General features: G+C 47.4%; 1 protein-coding gene across 2 annotated transcripts; it reads right to left on the bottom strand.

Annotated features, from left to right (window-relative positions):
* Nucleotides 1-260: 260 nt before the first annotated feature.
* FAM174B (family with sequence similarity 174 member B) lies at nt 261-15,886 on the bottom strand. Of its 2 annotated transcripts, XM_028706523.2 has the most exons (4): nt 15,178-15,886; nt 4,674-4,805; nt 4,147-4,218; nt 261-1,330 (listed from the first exon to the last, which is right to left on the bottom strand). In XM_028706523.2, the coding sequence occupies exons 1-3, from the start codon at nt 15,486-15,488 to the stop codon at nt 4,170-4,172; spliced, it is 492 nt and encodes a 163-aa protein (XP_028562356.2). In that variant the 5' UTR covers nt 15,489-15,886; the 3' UTR covers nt 261-1,330; nt 4,147-4,169. The 2 variants fall into 2 exon arrangements, with proteins under 2 accessions (XP_028562356.2, XP_028562357.2); XM_028706524.2 differs by lacking the exon at nt 4,147-4,218 and having other exon boundaries at nt 15,178-15,870.
* Nucleotides 15,887-16,125: the final 239 nt, after the last annotated feature.

Below are 16,125 nucleotides of genomic sequence, written 5' to 3'. Positions count from 1 at the left end.
TGTGGCTTCCGATCTGCAAAAAGCCTAGCTGTCAGCCAATTGGAAGCCACACCTCGTAATTCAAACATTTCGGATGTCGAACATCCTTCAGGAATGGCTTACATTCAACTTCCAAGGTTCCACTGTATTTGGCTTTGTGTTACGCATGGCAAAAGCTGGACCCTGATCGACCAAAGTTGAAAACAATGTTAAAAATCATTTTGGTTGGTAACAAGAATATTTGACCAGGAGGAGCACATGACAACGCAAAAAAGGCAAAATTATCCTAATTGCTCTTTAATAGCCTCACTGCAGATTGTCGTGAAATACAATAGAGGAGGTGAGAGAGAGGCGACTCACAGGCAGAGGGAGACACAGACACAAAACAGCACTCGGTGTAAGGCAGGAATGGGGAACCTGCAGTTCTCCAGAGGTTACTGGACTCCCAACTCCCTTTAGCCTCAGCCAGCACAGCCAACGGTCAGAACAACATCCACAGGGTCACAGGTGAGCCCCCCCCCCCCCGGCAGTAAGGTTTGACTTCCTCTGGAACAGGGAAAGAGGAGCAATGGGTTGCCAAAAAAGATCTTTCCTTTCCTCCTGAACTGGCTGGGTTTTTCTCCCCCTGCTTCTCAGAGTTTGCCCTCCCCAGAGGATTGTGGAGATATCCCCTTAGAGAGAAGGCAGAGAGCCTTATTGCAAGAGCAGATGATTAGTGCAATTGTTATCAGTAGTAGTAGCAAGTCATCACAGCGGCCCACGTCTCACCCACAAAAAGCAAAACACACACACACATTCACACATCAATACACAGGTTCAATCAATTCAGCAGAGTTTGCACAAGTCCTGAGCTTCCGTGAGATGAGCAGAGGTTGCTACAACCCAGAACCACACAATGCCAGGCGTTTTAGTTGCCATGGAGAACAACCATCCATCTAAGTTTAGCGCTTCTGAGCAGAGAGTTTGTTGGTTAGCCTGGGTGCCTTCGAACAAAACTGGCACTCCTAATAACTAGGGCTCTGGGTTGGCCTACAAATGTTGCAGGTAACCAGATCTGTAACAAAACAAAAAGAGAGGGTTTTTTTCCAGTTGAAAAGTAGTGTAGAAGGAAAACCACCTCCAGTTCTTCCAACCTGGTACCCAGGAACGTAGTAGCAATGTATATGCCTGATGCTCAGCTGTCTCCTGTCAAAATCCATCATAAATCATGTATGTATATTTGGAACAGTGGAAAATTGTAAGTTTTGTTGATGGTAAGATTCTGTCTTCCTTCTCCCCTCTGTGGCCAAGGTTCTTGCAAGGTTCTTGACAGGAGACCTCCATCCTGATGAGCCTTGTGCAACAGCCTCACCTGGAAGAGAAATGAAATAATTAGAAACAGCAGAGAAGGGTGTCTCATAAAATTTAACAAGATGCAGGCCATCCTCACAAGCTGGGTATGTGGCCAACCTAGTCTCTTTGCTCTGAACCCATTTTGGGCAGTGGGAAACCAGCTTGGCTCTGTCAAGCAGTCAGAGAAGGAGCAGCTGAAGGGAGTTTGTGGCTCCCCAACATGAATTGGGGGAGGGAATACTTTGCTCCCACTGCCAGATACCTGAGACAGCCAAGTTAAAGGGAGGCACATTCTGGCATTGGCCAAAGGACTAAGTGTCCACTGGGATGCTGCACCCCTTGCCTTCCAGGAAGAAGAACATAGCAAAGGGGAGCCCAAGGTGCCACCAACCATCGGCCAAAAGAGGAGTAGCTTCTCCAATGTTTGTTTTCCTCTGCCATCCCCATCCTTATTTCCTTAACACACTGAATCTATTAAACGGTGAGTCTGCATGCCGGGACTGTCTTCTCTCTTAATCTATGTACAGTGTTAGGAATGTTATGTACTTTAATGTAAGATAACAACAACAACAACAACAACAACAACAACAATACTTCAAAAATTAAAGGCAGAGAAAGACAGAAGTACCGTACTTCACAACACATTTGCCAAAGACAAAGGTGTTTTGCAACACATTCACTATCCACAAATAGGCAACATGGGCAATGCCAGAGAAACAATACTGAGCATATATATTAATGGAAGGAGGCACATCCAGAACGACAACTCACAGAGAGACTCAGTGGGCAACCTCTCTGACAGTGCAGTGAATGAACCTGCTCCATCTCTCTCTTTCAGGAGAGATGACTGCTGACCAAAAGGCATGGCTGATGCCTCCTAACCGAGGGAGGGGCTTTGGGGTCAATAAGAGGCTTTAATAGTTTCAATTTCTTTCTCCCAAAGTGTGCTAGCAGGACTCTTGCAACACACTTTGGGGAACTACATGAAACAGCCCCAGGATCTGTCTCCTAATGGCACCCAAGGACATCGCCCAGGCAAGATGCTTGCCTTAGAAAGAGCCTCTTGGTGCTACTCCTCCTTCCCTTGGGCTGAAACAGTTCAATGATGGTGGAAAATTCAAGGCTGGCTGTTGCAATCTTGAGTAGTTGTCATTGTTAAAAAATTTATTATTATTATTATTATTATTATTATTATTATTATTATTACACCTTGGGAGTTTAAGCATCTCAGCAAACTTGTCATTCTTTCCTTCTCCCTGCCACCTTATCCCATTCTGGAATAACAATTATGCCTTCCAAGCAGGCAAGTCAGCCTGCTTGAGAGATCAATGTGTTCAAAAACCAGCTTCACACCCAACACAATCCACCTAGCAGTGTACGGAAAAGACCCTCCAGCTCTCACTTGCAAGACACCCAATTAAAAGCAGCCTCCAGAGAACAGCACGCACACACACCCTTGAACAACACAATGCTCAGCATCTGTATGCAAAAGGGCATCTGTGCGTTGGAAAGGGGGGATATTCTATGGACGGGTATTGATCTAAAGGGGCCTTTATTATCAGAAGAAACAAAGGTACTCTGGAGATCCAGCTATGATGGAAAAGCATCCCAAGTTTTGATGAATTCAACTGTCTCCTTTTGTACTATTCTACCGTCTTGCAAGGCGAGGGTTTGTTGAGAGACAGGCTTGTGTTGATGCAAAGCGCTGGCCATTGTCAACTGCACCAGTCCTTCTCGGACCTTTGTCAGGGACACTGAAATGCACATCAGAGGACAGTGATGAGGCTCAAGCTACTTCCTACGGGAGGCGGCAGAGCAGCGGAAAGAACCTCATAGCCCTTCCAGCCAAAGGACACAGCCTTGCCACGATCCTCTGACTCAGAGGTTGCGTACCTTGCAGTACCTCTGTAACCCCCAACATCGCTACAAAGTAAGGTGAGGGTCCTTTAACTAGTCAGGCAGCTCCTCCAGGGAACACAGAACCTACCACACATCAAGTCTGGTCAGCCTACACCAGTGTTCCCCAACCTTGGGCCTCCAGCTGTTTTTGGACTACAACTCCCATCATCCCTCGCTAGCAAGACCAGTGGTCAAGGATGATGGGAATTGTAGTCCAAAAACAGCTGGAGGCCCAAGGTTGGGGAACACTGGCCTACACGGAGGTTCAGCTTCCTGCAGAGGCCACATCTCTTGTAGCTGGCCTTGGGAGATGCTTTAGCATAGCACGCCAGGGTCCTGTTCTTGCATACTCTCCACTTGGAGCTGACCCTGCCTGCGTCCCCTGCTAGCCAGTATAGTGGTACCTCGGGTTACAGGTGCTTCAGGTTACAGACTCTGCTAACCCAGAAATAGCACCTCGGGTTAAGAACTTTGCTTCAGGATGAGAACAGAAATCGTGCAGTGGCGGCGTGGTGGCAGCAGGAGGCCCCATTAGCTAAAGTGGTGCTTCAGGTTAAGAACAGTTTCAGGTTAAGAACGGACCTCCAGAATGAATTAAGTTTTTAACCCGAGGTACCACTGTATAAAGCTTCAGTTGGCTCAGGATCCCTGCAGAGACAACATCTCCAGAAGCTCCCCGGAGCTGTCCAAGGTCCTGTATGCTTTGTGCTTGATCCAGACTTAACAGCTGCTTCCTCGGTGACCTGCAAGGACCCACAGAGCTGGACAGGGTTACTCTTACTTTGCTCTTCATCACAAGAGAAAGTTGGAAATGACTCCACCAAATACATTCCAGGCCTTGTTTGTAAAGGGGAGCGGAAAAGGCGAGTGGCAGGAAACACACACTAATTTCCACCCCTGCCCGCAACAAATCCAAAATCTGCAGTAGGCTAATACCTTTATTAGGACCAAACGAACCCTCACAAAGTTGTGAGCAACTTTTCAAGTTCTCCAGAACTCTTCTTTGGTCTGTATTTTAAAAACAACAGAAAAGGATGGCATCATATTGAAAGACACCTAAGTCTGCAGCTTGTAACTAAACTTGAAGATGGGGTACATGAATAGAGGCTCAGACTTCGTACACAGTAGAGGCTGATCTAATTCAGGCAGCCTTTCCCTAAATTTCCACGCTGGTACCCTCTCCAGATGTTAATAACTACAACCCTCATCAACCCCCAGACAGCATAGCCATATGATGTTGGGGCTGATGGGAATTCTACTCATTAACATCTGGAGCTTGGGGAAGGTTGTATTAAACAGATTCCACAAGTTCTAATAATGGTTGATCTTCTTAGTTGGAGATCTCGTAGCGAAGTACTGTCCAATTTATTCATTTCTAAATGGACCAACATAGATATCACCCCCCTTTAAAAAAGTTCCACCCACTCACCCATATGTTTACACCGTCCTCCCCCTCTCCTTACCTATATTTTATATCAAACACTGTGGAATCTTCATCATCCTCATCATCTTCATTTAAGGGGGCCATTTCCACCCGTTCTGCTGGAGTTGTGATGATGTCATACTTGCGGGTTTTTTTAATCTTCCTGCCAGACCTAAAACAGGAACAAAATTATATTGTAGGTGTACACGGATATTGTGGAAACAAAACACTGAGAATTTATTAAAACCCATCCAAATGGGAGTGGAGAAAAAGATGCAACAGACCCCCGTTACCAGGCCACTTTTCCAGCCACTCTCAGTTTCTCATTGTTGCTCCAGCTAATACAGTCATACCTTGGATCCCGAACGCCTTGTGATTCAAACGTTTTGGCTCCCGAACGCCGCAAACCCAGAAGTGTTCCGGTTTGCAAACTTTTTTTGGAAGCCAAATGTCTGACGCAGCTGACGCAGCTTCTGCTTGAGTGCAGGAAGCTCCTGCAGCCAATCAGAAGCTTCGTCTTGGTTTTCAAACGTTTTCAAAAGTCGAATGGACTTCCGGAACGGATTCCGTTCAAGAACCAAGGTACGACTGTATGAGAAAACACTTGTAGGCGGGGGGTGGGGGGAGAGAAGAGAGAGAGAACATCCTACAGTGGTACCTTGGGTTACAGATGCTTCAGGTTAACACTATACAGCGGGTTAAGAACTTTGCTTCAGGATGAGAACAGAAATTGTGCAGCGGCAGCGGGAGGCCCCATTAGCTAAAGTGGTGCTTCAGGTTAAGAACAGTTTCAGGTTAAGAACAGACCTCCAGAACGAATTAAGTTATTAACCCAAGGTACCACTACGTGGGGATTTGAACTCAGATCTGCCTATGTCAAGGCAAATTCTCTGCTTACCAGACTACCACACTCTACTCATTCGACTACCTTTTGCAATTATGTTTGATTTACAAGTACATGAACACAGCATAGTGGGAACCGATGGGCTCCTCCTGCATCAGGTTAGTGCAACTACTAACCCTCTTGTAAATCCCTCAAAACAATTGTGTGCAGCCTCCAGGCTGCTTTCATTCCCATCTGTGTGGCCTTGTTCAAATTCAAACCGGAACTTATCTCTAGATGCCTTCAGGCCAGATCCCATGAAGCTTCTCATGTCAATAATATTTTGCCTCTTTTGTTGGTCTGATTCAAGAGTTGCAATCCGGTATGGTTAAGACTCTGATTGTCTGGAGCACAGTGTTCACACTTGAACAGGCTTTCATTTGCCTGGGTTGTAAAGACACGAATGCCGCTAATAAATGAGGACGCCCCACCTTCCATAGCCGGGACCAACACTCTGCATCCCAACTGGGGCACAGACCTATCTGGGACTTGCTACGCTGCATCACTTAAGGACTGTAATTGTCAGTGATTAAACAACCCTTGAGATCTGCTGCTTAATCTGTTCAGCTGCCATTGTAAAGACCTTTGAAATTACTACCATGAACCACAAACATAATGAGCCATTAAAAACCAATATAGCTTTTACAAGCCCATTTAGGAAGTGTCCACAAGATCACCCTATTTATTCCCGATTAATTAGCCCAGAACAAACACTATCCACTAGGTGTGATTGCTCCATCACTAACACTGATCAGAATTACTCCTCCCTGCCTTGGGATATGGATTAAAAACAACAACTACAACCAACAGACATGGTTTTACTTTCGTGCATATTATAAACTTCCTTATTGCAAGGTACAGTGAAGGTGGGTTTTGTGATTTTTAAAAGGGGGGAAATACTTTATCCAGACTTTCAAGCAGGCCAGCCACATGGTCACCCAAATAACATGCTGTGTAAACAACCATTCCTCTGTTTATTCCTAGCTTCACCTCCCTCCCTTTTCTATTGCCCCTACACTGAATTTTAAATTGCAAGCCACTTGGGGCAGGGACCTATCATATTCCTGGGCCATGCACACTGATAGTGCCATGTAACTAGTAATGGTATTATAACAGTATGGGGAAATGGCCTGTCCTGTTGCTGCATCACGCATGCTGATGGTGCCATATAAATCAGAGCAGTAGTAGCAGCAGGAACAGTCGTAGCAGTACTAAGGCTGTAAACTGAATAGGTCCCAGAGAGCATGGGTACTCCTCTGGTACAAATGCCCGGCAAGCGATTATTAAAAGCCATCTTTCTCACCACCTCTCACAATGACCTTGGCTTTCTCTCTTCAAGTCCCCCCCCCCCCAAAAAAAATCTGGATGCTTAAACTTAGAACTCAGCAAGAAGACAGCTAGGAGAGAGGGAGAGAGAGATGGAGAAAGGTGGAGTCTGTGGCCACTCTCACTCAGTCCTTTCCATTCACCCGCCGTGATTGTGACCAAGCACTCAGTCACATGAAGAACAGCTGCTCCCCATCATGCAGAGGCTGCAATTGCTCGCTGTCAGCTTGCCCGCTCTTCAGCCTTTAATCTATTTTTAGCCAGGCAGCCATCAGGATTAAAAGGATCCGCTCCTGACCCCATGATCCCAAGACGTGGCCCCCTCCCACTCTGAGCCGGCAGCACCACCACTCTTGAGAAGCAAGATTGGGGGAAGAAATACGGTCCTTGATACTTGCAGCTGCAGGTCAATACATTCATGAGGCTAAAGCAAGGAGGAGACCCTACATTCATTGTCCCTTACCTGATGCCCTCCATATCTTTTGGACTGTATCAGTCCCATCCATCACATATCAGTCCCATCCAACACAGCTGTACTGGTTGGGGGCTGATGGATGGCGGGAGGCTGCCCCACTCCATATTGGAAATAATTGTCCTCCGCCATGCACACACCTCAGTATAATTGTGGGAAATTGCGTTGCCATTTCTCATTAGGCATAGACGTAAATCATGGGTAGGCAAACTAAGGCCTCAGGGCCGGATCTGGCCCAATCACCTTCTCAATCCAGCCTACGGACACTCCAGGAATCAGCATGTTTTTACATGAGTAGAATGTGTGCTTTTAAAAAAATACATCTCTGGGTTGTTTGTAGGGCATAGGAATTTGTTCATCCCCCCCCCCAAATATATATATATATATATATATGCAGGTTTTGGTGTCCTCGGGTGTCTTCCCGTGTAAAAGTTGGGGTGTCTAGGCGACGTTTCGACGAGGTCTCACTCGTCATCTTCAGGCTGGTGCTTTCGGCTTCTTGTTACTGGAACAGAGCAGGATCTCCGTGTTTGAGTTCCTATAAATACTGTTGAGGAGGTGTGGCCTCTAATGTTCTGGGCAGAGAGGAAGTTCCCAGGCTAGTGTGCCTTTTCTTCTTTTGTTTCTTAATTACTTGAGGGAGTAATTAAGAATTACTTAATTTGAAGAATTACTTAATTTGAAGAATTACTTAATTTAATTAAGAATTACTTAATTTACTTGAGGGAGTAATTAAGAATTACTTTAGTAATTAAGTAATCAAGTAATTAAGAAACAAAAGAAGAAAAGGCACACAAAAGAAGAAAAGGCACACTAGCCTGGGAACTTCCTCTCTGCCCAGAACATTAGAGGCCACACCTCCTCAACAGTATTTATAGGAACTCAAACACTGAGATCCTGCTCTGTTCCAGTAACAAGAAGCCGAAAGCACCAGCCTGAAGATGACGAGTGAGACCTCGTCGAAACGTCGCCTAGACACCCCAACTTTTACACGGGAAGACACCCGAGGACACCAAAACCTGCATTCCTGTACCCGTGAAAATCTACGAAAGCATATATATATATATATATATATATATATATATATATATATATATATATAGTCCGGGCCCCCACAAGGCCTGAGGCACAGTGAACCAGCCCCCTGCTGAAAAAGTTTGCTGGCCCCTGATGTAAATAGTTCAGCTATGGAACTCTCTCCCACAGGAGGCAGTGATGGCCACCAACTTGGTTTCCTAGTTTCTAGAAACCACAGGAGGGGAAAGAGCTCTTGTGCTCAGGTCCTGCTTGCAGGTTTCCTACAGGCTTCTGGCCAGCCACTGTGAGAACAGGATGCTGGACTGGATGGGCCACTGGCCTAATCCAGCACGGTCTTCTTATATTCTTAATGATCCTATCACCTAGGGCTGGTGGAAGTTGGAGTACAACAGAATTTGGAAGGCCGCTGGTTCCCCGCCCCAAACAAATTAATCATGGAAGGGCCCCTGATGAATCTGGCACCAGTTCAGAATAGGCTGCACATTGCTGGCCTTCAACATGTTGTTGTTTAGTTGTGTCCGAGTCTTCGTGACCCCATGGACCAGAGCACACCAGGCACTCCTGTCTTCCACTGCCTCCCGCAGTTTGGTCAAACTCATGCTTGTAGCTTCGAGAACACTATCCAACCATCTCGTCCTCTGTCGTCCCCTTCTCCTTGTGCCCTCCATCTTTCCCAACATCAGGGTCTTTTCCAGGGAGTCTTCTCTTCTCATGAGGTGGCCAAAGTATTGGAGCCTCAGCTTCAGGATCTGTCCTTCCAGTGAGCACTCAGGGCTGATTTCCTTAAGAATGGAGAGGTTTGATCTTCTTGCAGTCCATGGGACTCTCAAGAGTCTCCTCCAGCACCATAATTCAAAAGCATCAATTCTTCAGCCTTCTTTATGGTCCAGCTCTCACTTCCATACATCACTACTGGGATGCCTTCGACATACCTCTTGGCAAAGCCAACATAGCAGGGGGGAAGGATGATTCGCCTACCCAAACTCCAAGGAAAGGCAACACACCAGGCACTTTTTGAACAGGGCAAAATTTGAGAGTGCAACGTTGAGGGGAGGAACCCTGCCAATACATTTTACTGCTTTTTACAAAACCGTTCTCTTTCTGTGACATCGCTAAGGCTTTTCACTCCTACATGGTGCTGAAGTGGGGTTAATTTGTGTAACCCTGCTGGAAAGCCATCGGCTAGTTAGTGTACAGATCCCATCCCATCGTGGAGGGAGCAATTTACCTTTCCATGTTCCACATACCCAGTATATTCCTGTTGACATTCGCAAAGGGCCTGAGGCCAGTAGGAAGATTTCTGTGGGGCCATTACAGGTTGGGCAACACATCCACCCTTTTGATACTGCATCAAGTTCTGGTCATGCACAATATTAATGCTATACCTTGGCCATAATCACATGTAGCCTTTAGGCATGCAGAATATCCCCGAGCAGGGCTAGAAAAACACACACACTTTTTGGCTCAGTTTGCTCAAGTGCAAGCTTCAAGTGTCTCAGTGACGTAAGTCACAAGACTGTCCACCTGATATCCTCAAGTGGTACCATTCATGCTTTCAGCACCCTCCATGAAACAACTATTTCCAGGGTTTCCTGGTGAATGAACGGTTGCTAAACTGGTTTAAGTCTGCATTATACTATATCAACCTCAGGTAGCCTTGCCAATCAGTTTCACAAAATGAGCACTAGCCTAGTTTCTACTAGGCTGCTAGTTCCAATCACATATATCAATGCAACAATGGGTGTGGGTGTGTTGTGTGTGAAGTTTCCTTGCTTGATCACCTGGAGAAAATTCATTATGTGCCACAGGTGAGCAGGCAAGTGGCTATTTGCAGGCTTCCTTTACAGGAGTCAAATTAACAGACCAGTCATCTCTCGGCCACAGCTCCATGATACAGCACTGGCTTTCCATGCAGAATTGGGCCCCAAATATCTTCAGCTAGAATTTGGGAAGCTGAATCCCTGGAGAATCACTGCCAGTCCATGCAAACAACCCTGAGGTACATCTGTCCTGGAAGAAGACAGCTTCCTATATTGTTGCTGTTCTTCTTAGTTCAATTTCTGAGTTGCTTCCAGCAAAACTCTCGCAGCGACTTAGGAATGTTAACAATCCAATGTTAAATACACTTTTTAAAAACTTAACACAGATGCAGCATTAGAAACTCAGATATATGAGCTAGCCACCAAATGGCTCTTTAAGCCAGGGTTACAGTCACCAAAACAGAATGTCTAGCTGCCATTTTAAGGCCAGACAGTTCAAAAGCCGTATTTTTCAGTATGACATTTTGGTTCCTGAAATTTGTCCTGACTGTGCAGATAAAATATCATGGATGGAATTCTACAAGATGTGTTGTTAGTGTGTGAAAACAGGCAAGATCCAATGGCACGCAACTCCAGATGGTGGAGACGTCAGGCACCATCCTTGCACCCGGGCATCTTCACTTGGTTGCAAGTGGACAATAAAGGTAAAGGGACCCCTGACCATTAGGTCCAGTTGTGACCGACTCTGGCGATGCGGCGCTCACCTCGCTTTATTGGGCGAGGGAGCCAGTGTACAGCTTCCGGGTCATGAGGCCAGCATGAGTAAGCCACTTCTGGTGAACCAGAGCAGCACACGGAAATGCCATTTACCTTCCTGCCAGAGCGGTATCTATTTATCTACTTGCACTCTGATGTGTTTTCGAACTGCTAGGTTGGCAGGAGCAGGGACCGAGCAACGGGAGCTCACCCGGTTGCGGGGATTCGAACTGCCAACCTTCTGATCGGCAAGTCCTAGGCTCTGTGGTTTAACCCACAGCACCACCCACGTCCCCAATAGCCAGGTGCAAAATGTGCCTGGCGAATTTCAAATGCTGCAAAGAGGCGCTCATATAACAAATAATTGTCAACCTCAAGGTCCTGCCATCACTTACAAAGCTGAAAACACTTAACATCAGACCATTCAACCATTTAGCTTAGTAGTGTTTACTCTGAGTGATTTAGGAACAGGATCTTTCCTAGCCCCACCTGGAGCTACCAAGGATTGAACTTGGGATCTTATGCAGGCAAAGCAATTATTCTGCCACTGAGCTATGGCCTTTGACACCAACATCATACAAGCTTAAAACATTTAGCAATGGGCCGGGGTGTGGGTGTGTGTGCAGACGTGTAACCTTCAGAGCCCAGCTTCCTCATCCCTTCCACGACATTTCCTCATCCCCTCCATGACAACTGCACCTGCAGCGCCTTCTCCTTTTTGACAACATGACAGGTGAATGACTCATACCAGAAAGACAGGTTCCCAGGAACACAACGATCACTGGCAGGCCAGGGGCATTTTAACTCTGTGTACTTAAAAAACTGCTGCTCGTTTTTGCCTCCAAAGCACTGAAGGCAGTTCCAACTATTGTTTTCCTCCACCAAGAGGAATTCCTGTTGGGAGAGGCAGAATCCTCTTTTCAGGAAAGACACATGACCGGCTTTCAGAAATATTTGCAAGCAGTGTAACCTTTGGTCACAGATGCATCCTACAGAGAGAAAAAACACCCACAAAGACAAGCAAGCCTGATGTGGCATCAGGGGAACATAGTTCAGTGTGGAAGGGGACATGTTTTGAATGCAGACAGTCATACATATCATTCCCAATCGTTCCTGTTTAAGAAGGACCAGGTAGCTATTAGTGGGAAAGATCTCTGCCGGAGATCCTGGGGAATCACCGCCAATACTGAGCCAAAGGCAAATCGTCTGATCCTTTTACCACAGTATCTGATATCCCTAGTCCTCTGTACCATCAGGAGAGAGACTGCAAGGAAGGCCTTAGCTCAGTGGCAAAAAATCCCAGGTTAAATCCCCGACATCTTTCTGGTAGGGCCTGAGAAACACCCTTGTCTGAAACCCTAGAACTGGGTTTCCAGTTGTTTTTGGACTACAAATCCCATCATCCTGAGCTAGTCAGGGATGGTGGGAATTGTAGTCCAAAATCAGCTGGAGATTCAAGTTTGGGAAACCTTGCCCTAGAAAGTCCTTGCTGCCAGTCAGCGTAGCCAGTGTTGAGCTAGATGGACCAATGGTCTGCTTCAGCATAAGAAGCTAAGAAAAGACTTGTGGGTCACCTGCTGTCCAGGTGAGGCTGTCACAGGACTCCTTATCTCTGCATTGGAAGTGACTTTTCCTATACTGTTCAAAAAGTCAACAAAGAATGGTCAATATTCAAAGAATATCTCAAAAATTATATGGACAACGCAAGTCTCCTGGCAGACATAGATTAAATATTGTAAATAAAGAGAAGGTTTAGTAACACTCGTTTAGATAATCGTTAAGAAAAAGGAGAACAAACATGACATGTGTATAGAGATATGATTGGTAACAAAGCTCAAGGAGAATGAGTCAGAAGTCTACTTTCTGTGGTGTAAACGTCAGATTGTAGGTATGTTGGGTATGTATTGGGTGTGTAATGTTTGTATGTATGTAATATGTGGTATGGTATGTGTATAGTTTAATGTAAATTAATGTATAACAAGAATAAAGATTATTTTAAAAACAAAAAAGGAAGTGACTTTTCCTTACTGCCATTCCCCAGGGAAACTCTGCTGGGAAAAGTTTGGGGTTGGGCAGCTTGCACCTTGTGTAAACTCTGCTCAAGAAACTACAATTCAGTTATGAGAGAGATACAACTCCAATAGGTCTTTTCAAAACATACACACACATGTACAGCAAAGCTTGAAAAAGGGAGAGAGCACCCCTCCAAAACATGGAGGGTCCAGTAAAGATGGGGAGCAAAAAAGACCCCTGAAAGGGGAATCCTATCTCCACCCCACCCCACATTTAAGGAAATGCAGTTTTCATGGTAGATATAAAAAGAAATGGGGGAATAGTCAAGTCATTCTCAGCTGGAACATGGTAATAATAATAAATACAACCCAACTTTCTGAAAGGGTTGCAACAAGGTTTACTGAGTTAGTATAGGACATGGGTAGGCAAACTAAGGCCCAGGGGCCAGATCCGGCCCAATCGCCTTCTAAATCTGGCCCACGGATGGTCCAGGAATCAGCAATTTTTTACATGAGTAGAATGTATCCTTTTATTTAAAATGCATCTCTGGGCTATTTGTGGGGCATAGGAATTCGTTCATTTCCCCCCACAAAATATAGTCCGGCCCTGCACAAGGTATGTGGGACAGTGGACCAGTCCACTGCTGAAAAAGGTTTGCTGACCCCTGGTATAGGAAAGCCTATTTTGCAATGGGTTTTCCCCCCTTAATGTTAAGAATAAGACTTCTGAAGATGCAGATTTCTATGAACAACTTCCAGCTCTAAGGGAATAAGGTAAAGGTAAAGGTACCCCTGCCCATACGGGCCAGTCTTGCCAGACTCTAGGGTTGTGCGCTCATCTCACTCTATAGGCCGGGAGCCAGCGCTGTCCGCAGACACTTCCGGGTCACGTGGCCAGCGTGACAAAGCTGCATCTGGCGAGCCAGAGCCGCACACGGAAACGCCGTTAACCTTCCCGCCAGTAAGCGGTCCCTATTTATCTACTTGCACCCGGGGGTGCTTTCGAACTGCTAGGTTGGCAGGCGCTGGGACCGAGCAGCGGGAGCGCACCCCGCCGCAGGGATTCGAACCGCCGACCTTTCGATCAGCAAGTCCTAGGCACTGAGGCTTTAACCCACAGCGCCACCTGCGTCCCATTCTAAGGGAATAGTACAATAAATAAGCCTTCCCTGGTCTGGAGCCCTCCAGATGTTGTTGGACTACAACCTCCATCATCCCTCACCATTTGCCATGCTGTCTGGGGCTGATGGGAGTTGTAGTCCAACATCTGCAGGCCCTAGGTTGAGGAAACCTGCAAATAAATATCAGAACAAAGCAGTTTGGACATGCTAAAGCACTGGTGCCAATACTGACTAGTCTTTTAAGAAACAAAGTTATTTCAGAGTCAGCCCCAACCCTTACAACATGAGAATAACGAATACTGACAGCTACCTTACTGGGCTGTTGTGAAGATTACCAATTTGATGTACATGAAGGAAATTAAGGCGGCAATCCAACATAAGCTTGTTTGCGAATAAGCCCCGCTGAAGGTGGTGGGGTTTACTTATGAGTAAGCATTGTAGAGGATTGCACTGTAAATACTTTTTTTAAAGGGCAGGGCGCTATTTAACTAGGAAGTACTATTGGCCAGCAGCTAAAGAAGCAAACCTTTTATCGCCAATTTGTAATATAGTGGACAACTGATACTAGCCTACCTTTCTGAATCGTCATAAAGATTACCAAGGTAATTTATTCACTTGAGATTTATATCCGCCTTTCGCCCGAAGGGAAACAAAAGCAGTGTACAGGAGCAACATGAAACATGCACATCGCCCATTCAAAAGAATGTGCAATCTGATAAAAGACATTTCTAATGTGCACGAAGTACTTTGGGAGTGCCAGACAATGCCTCCAATTGTCCTGCCGCCTTTAGATGCCACCCTCCACTCCGGCCCACCATCACCCACCCCCTTGCCCAAGGGTGTCAAAGAACCAAGCTGGACCATAGCTGTCGACCTTCCCTTTTTTTTTGCGGAAAATTGCCTTATTCCAGCGCCGTTTCCCGCTGCCATCCCGGATTGTTAGACTGTCCCCGGGACAGGTGAGGCTGCTGATCCCTTATTTTCGAGGCTGCTGATCCCTTATTTTCAAATCTGAAAGTTGACAGCTATGAGCTGGCCTGGGTGCGGATGGGGGACTCCCGGCCTGGCCTCCTCCTGCGCCCACTGCAGCTTCCCAACCCAGCAGGCTCGCGGCCGCTGCAAAAGGCAGAGGAGCCTCGGGCTGCGGAAGCAGCTGGCAACCCCCCAACTACGCACCTGAGGACGCGGAGGAGCAGGCAGGCGATGAGCCCCACGCTGGCGGCGCAAGCCCCGATGACGGCGGCCTTGAGCGCAGGCAAGTCCCGCAGCAGAGCCCACATGGGGCTCCGCTGGGCGCCCTCGCTGCGGTTCCCAGCCGGCGGCTCCGAGAGGCCCGAGAGGCTGCTGTTGGAGCTGGAGCCCGAGGAGGAGGCGGCGGCAGCAGCGGCGGCGACGCTGGGCGGAGGAGCCACGGCGGCCAAGGCGGGCAGGACGAGCAGGAGCGAGAGCCAGAGCAAGGCCGCCACGGCGCCTGGGAAGCTGCGCATGGTGGCCGGGAGAGGAGCAGGCAGAGGCGGACTCAGCTGCTGGCCGGCGCCGCTGCGCGTCCTTCCCTCCTCGCTTCCGCCTGCTGCCCGGCCTCCCACCGCTTCTCGTCCCCGATGAGCCGGATCAGGGCACGCGGAGGGGCGGGCAGAGGAGGAGCCGCCGCGGCCAGGAAGGCGCGGGCAGCAGATGGGCCTGGGCGCCAAGAGGGCCCCTGCGCAAGTGCAGAGGGCTTCCGCCGCGCTCCTTGCCGCCTGCAGTGCCGAGTCATCACAGCACGAGAAGATCCAGAATTGCCCCTCCCCGCCTCCGTCACGGTTTCTTTTTTTTTAAGGTAGAGCACCCAAAGGTGAGCGCCAGCACCCTGGGCAATATTTAAAGGTGCGACGGAGGAGGAGACGGGGTTAATGGAAACCCGATCCTATGCGGTTCTGCTCCCAAGCAAGCCTTGGATGGCCAGGATCGCCCTCCCTTCAAGGCCTGAGCTCATTAAATGAGCTCATCCCAGAGTCACTGTTATTATCATTACATTTATATTGCACCTTTCTTCCAAGGAGCATACTGTGCCCCGCCTCTCCATATTATCCGCACAAGGACCCTGAGAGGTAGACTAAACTGAGAGGCAGTACGTAGTCCAAG

Source organism: Podarcis muralis, chromosome 14 (genome assembly GCF_964188315.1).
Source record: "Podarcis muralis chromosome 14, rPodMur119.hap1.1, whole genome shotgun sequence".
Lineage (NCBI taxonomy): Eukaryota > Metazoa > Chordata > Lepidosauria > Squamata > Lacertidae > Podarcis > Podarcis muralis.
This window is presented reverse-complemented; position numbering and strand designations above follow the sequence as displayed.